General features: G+C 37.6%; 2 protein-coding genes across 3 annotated transcripts; one reads left to right on the forward strand and one right to left on the reverse strand.

Annotated features, from left to right (window-relative positions):
• Positions 1–881: 881 nt before the first annotated feature.
• LOC116289084 (uncharacterized) lies at positions 882–3,444 on the reverse strand. Its single transcript, XM_031695974.2, has 3 exons — positions 3,266–3,444; positions 2,070–2,181; positions 882–1,304 (listed from the first exon to the last, which is right to left on the reverse strand). Exons 1-3 carry the CDS (start codon positions 3,272–3,274, stop codon positions 1,057–1,059), a joined length of 369 nt encoding a protein of 122 aa, XP_031551834.1. The 5' UTR covers positions 3,275–3,444; the 3' UTR covers positions 882–1,056.
• A 1,802-nt stretch (positions 3,445–5,246) lies between these two features.
• Positions 5,247–8,169, forward strand: LOC116289083 (spondin-1-like). Of its 2 annotated transcripts, XM_031695972.2 has the most exons (4): positions 5,256–5,741; positions 6,196–6,354; positions 6,865–7,011; positions 7,570–8,169. In XM_031695972.2, the coding sequence occupies exons 1-4, from the start codon at positions 5,411–5,413 to the stop codon at positions 7,713–7,715; spliced, it is 783 nt and encodes a 260-aa protein (XP_031551832.1). In that variant the 5' UTR covers positions 5,256–5,410; the 3' UTR covers positions 7,716–8,169. The 2 variants fall into 2 exon arrangements, with proteins under 2 accessions (XP_031551833.1, XP_031551832.1); XM_031695973.2 differs by lacking the exon at positions 6,865–7,011 and having other exon boundaries at positions 5,247–5,741.
• Positions 8,170–8,931: the final 762 nt, after the last annotated feature.

Here is an 8,931-nt window from a genome sequence, read left to right on the forward strand (position 1 = left end):
ACTTTGAGTTGAAAAACTCACACTATATTTTCAAAATACAACAAAAACTCAATGTATGTAACTGAGTTGATCTGTGCAGTGTATCAAGCAACTTAGCAGCTGCTAATTATAAGATTCAGAGTCTTAAACGGAATTAAACTCGTTCCCTGGCGATTCCGTTGCCATGCTCTAACCCCCGGTGGGGGGGGGGGGGAGGGGGGGTACTACCACCCCAACTTGGGTAGGGGTGTGCCGCCAGGATCTCAAAACCCTGACCCTATCCCAGACCTAAAATTTTGATTTTACATACCCTGCCCCAGACTAAGACTAAGAATTGTACACCCTATCCCAGACTAAAAGACGGAAAACACGGTCTTACAAGCGATTGTAATCAATATTTACTAACGTTTTTATTGTTTTTGTGCCGGCAGAAAGCGTAGCCTATTCGCCAGACAAAAATGACCAAACCCTATCCCAGACTAAAATGATACCCTATCCCAGACAAAATGTCAAAAAATAATACCCTACCCCAGACCCAAAAGCCGAAAAACCATACCCTATAGGGCGGCACATACCCGTATAGCAAATATAAAGGAGTACCCCCCCCCCCCCCCCCCGGGCTCTAACCACTGAGCTACCAAGTCTTATATGAGACCTACAAGGACACACATTATGTGGGTTTATCTGTCCGATAGGAGATATGTGTGTATGAGAATATATATAGACTATATATTTGTACTGCGGTTATAATGTATCTTATGATCTGCGCAGTATATCAAGCAACTTATGCAGCTGCAAAATATAAACTTGAACCCGTGCCATGGCGATTCCGGTGCCATGTCTAAATCTAAAAATCTAAAAACCTAAACATAATATACAGAAAAGAAACTTTGACGGTAAAATGCAATTTAATTTTATACTTTATTTCATATTTAGGCATCAGCAGGTAGTTTGTTGAAAGATGCATCTAAACATGGGTATGATATTAACAATAAAAAAAATCATGGGTAAGAACTCTGTGAATATTTCACAGAAAGAACTATTGACGTTCTTGATTACCCTAATGGTAATCTTTCACTAACGTCTTGGGTTCGGGTAGATTCGATGCTTGTAAAGAGTTAGATCAACGTGTCCCCGGTACACGTAGACATCACGGTTGTCTTCAGGCACTTTCTCCACTTCATTTCTAGGGATGGACACCTCAATAACCCATTCTGTCTTGTCCCGCAATCGTCCACTATTGATAACACGACCAGCATCATCAAAGTTGTTAAGTAAAATGGACCTAAGGTCATTGGATGGGTCGATAGATGTGAAGTACACTCCTGAAAACAAAAAGCCGAAAACAGATATCTTTATATCAAAATAAGGAAGACGATAAGACTGATATAATGAAATTAAAATTAATCTTTGAAATAATATTGAACCAGAACTGAGTGGCAATGGCAACATTATGCAGATTTTATGCTAGCCCAAATGTGACAAAACTTCAAGTTGCATTTTTTCATGATCAAGCAGTACTTTTTATACATCAAGTTGATTTTCATTACACCAAGACCCTTGTGTTCTATGTCTAGTCATTTGTTTCGCTTGTCTAGTCATTTGTTTTTGATATCAAGCGCAATGTTTAAGTTGACAAGCAGCCATCACAATCAAAAGTCATTTAGGTCTTTGCGAATTTGCATACAAAGGGGAACGCTAGAAGCACTCAGGAGAAGATAGTAGTGCTCATGCCCGTTTCAACGCCCTCCCTCCTCCAACACGTGTTCCCTCCTCCCGCCCTGCGACTAGCTTCCAGACCTAGCGCGTTCATCGATCACAAGCTGATCGAAATCAATCTTCTTTTGATTGTGATGGCTGCTTGTCAACTTAAACATTGCGCTTGATATCAAAAACAAATGACTAGACAAGCGAAACAAATGACTAGACATAGAACACAAGGGTCTTGGTGTAATGAAAATCAACTTGATGTATAAAAAGTACTGCTTGATCATGAAAAAAAGCAACTTGAAGTTTTGTCACGTTTGGGCTAGCATACAGTTTTAGTCAAGAATATTTCAACCTTAAGATTTACTGATGCAGTCTTTTACCTTTTCCAAAACGTCGGTGCTGTTTTGGAGTCTCATCGGTGGATCCATAAATGACTTTATGCTTATTAATGCTTTGAGCATTGCTCTCATTAGTATAATGATAAAGCGTTATCTATAACGAGAATAAAAAAGATATTTGATAGCTGTTAAACATAGTTTTCCGATTGTCTTCGAATCAAGGTCTTGTCATAATAATCACATGGCCGAGCGAGGCTGGAAAATTTGAGTGTCAAATTCTTCTTATAGCCGACCACATGGTAGTCAACTATTCGGTAGCACTAATGAGAATAGGAGTCAAAAACTCATATCAACGGAGGAACGAATCAGGGAGAGAGGGGGAAATGGGAGGAACTGGGAGACAGGGAAGACAGGGAGAAACAACGGACAATAGGAAGAAGGGAGAACCAGCATAAAAAGAAGGAAGAAGATAATTGTAATTATATTTTAAGAGTGTTTGTTTGTTTGCGTAGGGAGAAATGGCTTAAACAGGCACGAGAGAAAGAAATTTGGCATAAGCATGAAAGAGCGAGGGAGAATATTTAAAATGCCTCTGTGTTATTCCTCAGCTCTTTTATTTTAGTTACTCATAGTAAGGAATACCTTCTAAAGGTCACTGCAACTGAATAAAAGCGAATCATTAATATATATATGTATTTCCAAGAATTGGTAATCATCTGCTCTTTCATCTAAAACCAGTTCCAAGAATTCGCCGACCTATATATCTGACTTTTGCTTCTAAGAAAATGATGAAATCGAAAATTAAACTAAATTTATCAAACCTCCTGACTCACACACTAATCTAACCAACTCAATTCTTCTGTGAGTATTTCTGTACGGTAAAAATTGCTATTTTAAGAGAATGACCTGCAATTATTTGCAACGTTGCACTATAATTTTTCTCTACACTTTCGTTTTCGCTCAAACAGCACGCGGTACCGGCTAGTCAAGTCACTGTATATAATTTATCTACCAACGTAATTTCCAATAAAAAAGCCTCCATATACACATAATTTATACAATATAAAATATACCTCAATGAATAGTAGTAATATTTTGGAAAATACAATTTAAGAAGAAACTTTCTATTTTCTATTCGATTCATTTCCAAGTGAGGCATTATTATTGTTCAGATAACTCCTTTCATATTACATATTCGCTGAGGAAAATCATAACGTACATTTAGATTCTCATCTTACCTTAGACATTGTTTGGGTTCTTTTTGGTTACTTATTTTTGCTGTTGAATTTCTTCGTGGTTTACGGCACCGAGGGTTCGTTCGTCTCGTTGGAAGCGGGTGAATGGTCCTGAGTCATCCGTCAAGGTGATATAAAAAGGAGATCACGTGACAATCACGTCATAGTTATTTCGAGCAATTCTAAGAAATAACGAAGCGCTATAAATGCTATATAATGTAAGTATCTGTAGAATATTTTGCGGGGACCGACATTCAAACGGCGAGCGGCGCCAAGGATTTGTCAAATTTCTTTGCAGGATAATTTGTGCTGCCTTCATAATAACATCTATAAATGGTTAGCCAGAGCAGTTATCGTATGACCGGCAAGCGTACCTTGCCATGACCGTGATGTTTTCTAGAATTTTAATTTGGCTGATTTTGTGATTTGTGCAATGTGATTTGTCATGCAGTGGCGTGACCCTGGCGTGACCGTGTCCGCGCCGTGGTTATACCGTGTGTGTTTCGTGTATTTGATTGGATGTAAATTATGAGTAAATTCTCGAGCAATATGTTTGGTCTGGCGTATCCCTTAGAGTGTCACGACCTTGTTCGTGCCGTAAGCTTTTCAGTCATAAGAAAACTGTTCTAGACCTTAACGTGGCTCGGATGACCAACCGGGAATTTACATGGCGTGCGCGTTATTAAGATGTTTCCCTATCTTATTTATGCTTTCTTGGGGAAGCGTGTCAAAAAGTTTCGATGAAAATTCAAAAATTCACTGAACATTGATCTTGTCTACCGAACTTTATTTCCCAGGAATATTGAAATATACCGGCATATAAAGGTGATAAATTTAGTGCCTATAAGTTTTCTATTCTTCCTGTGCTTGACATATTTTGTCTACGGACAAGTGCAAAACTTTGTACTTACTGCTGGTTCTATTTCTAAAACCCATGCCATTTTTTAAAACTTTGTCAAAAGTTTATTTTTTATTTATCCTATCAGAAATCAGAAATATATATATTTATTATATAATTACCAATGAAATATCTATTTTCTCTATTTCGAAAAATTGATATCTTCACACGTGAAAATAACATGTTATTTTCAGGTGTGAAAATAACACCACTGCGATGGCTATTCAAAAATACACGGAAAGAATTGCCTGAAAAAGCCAAAACATACTTCATTGATAATTATATAATAAACAGAATATTACATGTCCGCTTGGAGATAGGAATTTTATCTTCTCGTGTTGAAAATCTTTTCAACACTCGAGGATAAAATTCGTATCTCCGCGCGCCCATGTAATATCCTCTATATAGATATATAGAATCCAGTGCAATTGAGGGTTTTCCTGCTTTTAAAGTGTGAAACGTGCGTAAAAGGTTCCTCAATAGAATTTCGAATGTCATTTGCGGTTTTGAGCGTTTTTGTTGTTTAGTTTGGCGCTTTCATCGTGGGCTAAAATAATGGGGTCATCGTCGTCGTGTAGAAGAGTGCGCAGTAGCTTCATTGTCATTATCGATCTCACACTTGGGTCCTGGATTATATGCTACTTTAACATAACAGAAGGAAAGGCTAAGTAATATTTTGAAATTTAAAAATTATATACTGAAAGTGGTCATCAAAAATTTACATATACATGCAATAAATTAATTACACTAATTATTTCCAAAATTTTCAAACTATTTTGCATGATCGTCTTATTCTTATCACTCATTAGCCCAGCATTTTAGTTCTAGATGTAGTTAAAGCTTTGAGAGTTTTTTTTTTCTTCTGTTCGTAATTACTTTTATATGCAATATGAACGAGTTTACAAATAGCTCAATTAATAAATTACTCGAGATGTTATTAAATGAGTTTTCACGACCCCTTCCTCCCAGAATTGTTATTGAAAAAAGATGCTGTTTTTTTGTTTTGTTTTGTTTTGTTTTTTCTTGTATGAAAACGAAACAAAAAGATAATAGTAAACAATCCAAATGGCTAATGTAAATGCAAAGTTTGCAAGGCTTTACTAATATTGACATTCCTTTATCGATAACTAGAACATTTGGCTACCCTACTTGTGTCTTCCTTGTCTTAATTCTGGCTTTAGCAATATTAGCCTTAATAATTGCTTAAAGTTTTTTGTCCATAGTCATGTCAGACTAATTCATTGATAAACATGATCTACTTTCTGCTATTAGTCATTGTTGCAAAGCAGAGCACATGTGCATCTTTTCATGGCCTGGATTCATCTTGTTCTCCTTTGGATTGTAAGGTTAATCACTGGTCATTGTGGTCCGAGTGTTCTGAGTCCTGCCTGGGAATCCCTGGACATCAAACCCGCTTCAGAAATCAACTACAAGCCCACAGTTGTCAAGGTTTACCTTGCCCTGCTCTGAAGGAGACGCGTTCCTGTCTTGGTAATAGATGTATGAACGATGGAGTGCTGAATAGTCAAGGAAAGTGTGTTTGTCGTGAGAGCCACACTGGGAAATGCTGCAACGATAGGGGTAAGAATAAGGACTTATCAAGCTGAGCGCATTAAAATATGTATTTATATTTTTATCCCGTCGCAGCATGAGTACCCAAACTAGTTGTCTATAGTGATTACTGAAATATCACACTCACACACACACGCACACACGATTGAATCCCCGTCCCTGAAAAAGCTAATTTGGGTCCATATGTTATTGAATAATTGCGAGAGCAGATTGAATCGGGTGTTGCGGAGGGAAGTAAACCGGAAAACCAGGAGAAAACATCCCTCAGTCGAATCAAGGGAAAGATCCAACAAACTATATACTCACATGTATGTAATTTCGAGTCCTTCATCGCGGGATTCGAGCACGATAGCACGATAGTGTTAACGTCAAAGGCTTGCGTATTACTATTACACCACATTTGATTCCCCATGCATAATGAATAGCTGCTCAAGTCACCGTGGTTAACAGTGTTTGTTTTTAGTTTTGGGTTGGGGATCATGGAGTAGCTGGTCACCATGCATCAAGACATGCGGTGCAGGATGTACATCAAAAAGACGTACTTGCTACAAGGGGCCTGAAGCTAACTGTACTGGGTATGGGGTTCTCATGAAGGTCTGCAATAAAGAACCTTGTCCTCTTGGTAAGTGTACTGGCTCTTGCGACCCATTCTATACAAAATATTTTCTCAGCCCTCACCTACCCTCTACCCATTCCCCTCCCCTCCCCTCCCTCCCTCCCTCCCTCCCTCCCTCCCTCCCCCCTACGTGATTTGTCAGTAAAGCATCTTCGAATCCCAATTCTAAAAACTAATAAGAAAGAAGACCATGCCTAGCTGTTGCTGAAACCTTCCATCGGAAGTACAGGGCCGTGAACTGCACAACAGGAAATTACGTGTAAACTAATTAAATATAAACTTTTGTACTGGTAATAGAAAATAATTAAAATTGATAAAAACCTGATGAGCATCCAACTACATCTAACAGTATGGGAGGCTGTGGGTTCAAATCTTATCTCGAGCTCATAATTTTTACTGTCTTACAAACAGATTTGTGTATTATATTATTAATCACATTATTAAAATAAAGACATGGTGCTGGGGGGAAAAGGGTTCGAGTATATTTATGCTGTCTGTAAATTGTTCTGCTTTCAGAAAAACTCCGCTTTGAAGGCCTGGGCTGTTTTGATGAAAATGAACCCAGAGCGATTCCGATCCTCGTAAAGAACCTACGACCGGATCTCGATTGGTGGCACTTAGATAAGACCGTAATTACATGCGCTAAGATGGTCAAACAAAAAGGTAGGAAAATATAAATAAAATCGACCTTAAAAAGACAATTTAATACGAAAACTAATGAAACAAGACTACGCTTGTCTTGTTTCTTTAGTTTTCATATAAAATAGTGGAAATATTCTATCTTTATTTTTCATTTTTTTGTCATAGTAATTTTTTATATTTTTTATTTATCTTAGCAATGCTTGAAAAGAGGAGAGAGGGGGGAGTGAGAAGGGGCCAAGAAAAGAAAGGGGGAAGGGCTACTCCTTTTTTCCTTCATTTTAAGCTACATTTTCCTTTATTTGGAGCTAAATTACTATGTATTTTGGAGTTGAATCAAAATTGATATATTTTCTTAATCGTAAATGACAAAGAAATAAATGCTATTCAAGGGAATGAAACATGTTCATAAACTTACATTCTCATCTCCTTGATCCAAATGTGGGTGGATAGGCCGAAAGCTTTTGTTTCTAAAATGCCAATAGATTTATTGATCATAAGCGCGTGCTACAATGTCAGCGTCCACTTAATCGTCAATATTAATTGTGTGGACCATAACCAAAAGTCTTTTGTATTTTCAAGGATGGAAGGTTTTTGGTATCCAGTTTTATGGAGAGTGCTGGAGCGGACCCTCTGCTTTGGACACATATGCGAAATACGGAAACAGCTCTGCGTGCTGGGACGGTGTAGGACAAGAGGGAGCTAATTATGTTTATTTTATTAAGTGATTACCAACAAAGAAAGAAAAAAGAAAGAAATTAGAAAGAAATGTATATCAGTAATCCCTTAAGGCATTTTGAAATGTCATTAATTTTGATAATTAACATTTTGATAAGTCAATCGGCAGCTTTAGGGAATAAAACCTTATATTCCAATTTTTGCTTTTCCAAATTTAAAAAAAAAGGATCCAGCCGAGCATTATAGCCATGATAAACATTTTTTGCAAAAAAAAAGAAACCATAAGAGAAGGAAAGAAAGTTATGAATCAATTCTAAGCCTCTTGTTGGTTACTAGTTACTTCTCTCATTTTTCTCAAACATTTAGTAAAGCAAGAAAAAAGGAAGAGAGTACTAGGAAGAGAAGTGCAATAGAAAGAAAGGCTCCCCCTGATATCCCATCTCCCCTTAATTCCACTAAGACCTATAAGTCACACTGAAAAACATTAAACATTAACGATAAGTAGTCAGGATGTCCTAGTACTCCCTTTCATTGTATTAGCGCTTCCGAGGTTGAGGTCAAAAACTGGGTGGAGTTAGCGTCACAGTGTATTGTGGGGCTGTTTTAGGAGACACATTTCCAAACGGCGTCTATTTCGTCTGTAGGCGTTTTAAACGGCTCTGCCTCGGGACTAGGTCGAAAGTCGAGATGCGTATTTTCACAGGTTTTATTCAACGTGTTTCGTCGATCAATTACATACATCGTTCCTTCGTAATCAGTTTGCACGTTCACACGAATATAGGTTCACGAGAATACACGATTCGCTGTAGAATCAAAATATATATATATATAGTCACCAAAATGTCAATAAACTTCTAACAAACTCAAAAAATAGACTTACAAATTTTTGGCTGTCCCGAGGGGATTCTAGGACATTCTCGCTCTCGTTTTTTTACAGTAAACTTCTTACTCTCTTTACTTCTATCTACGACTGCCCCCCGGTACCTCCGAACCAGCACTTCCCACAGGAAACCCTTACAAAAATATTTATACGTCACAACATCGTCCCCTAAAACATCCCAAAATGCACTGTAATGCCAACTCGACCCAGTCTTTTCCTCAACCTCGATCGGAAGGGCTAATACTTTACATCAATTTCCCGTTCTACTTTGACACTGTGCACGTTTACTCTAATTTGGGTCTTTATGGCTTTATGAAGATGACATTCTTGAATTGATTTACTTACTAATCTAAGATATCATTTTTTAAGGTGATGAACCTCTTACA

The sequence above is a fragment of the Actinia tenebrosa genome, unplaced genomic scaffold, assembly GCF_029948245.1.
Source record: "Actinia tenebrosa isolate PJP-AT-01 unplaced genomic scaffold, QUT_ActTen_1.0 PGA_scaffold5__44_contigs__length_20552954, whole genome shotgun sequence".
In the NCBI taxonomy this organism is placed as follows: domain Eukaryota; kingdom Metazoa; phylum Cnidaria; class Anthozoa; order Actiniaria; family Actiniidae; genus Actinia; species Actinia tenebrosa.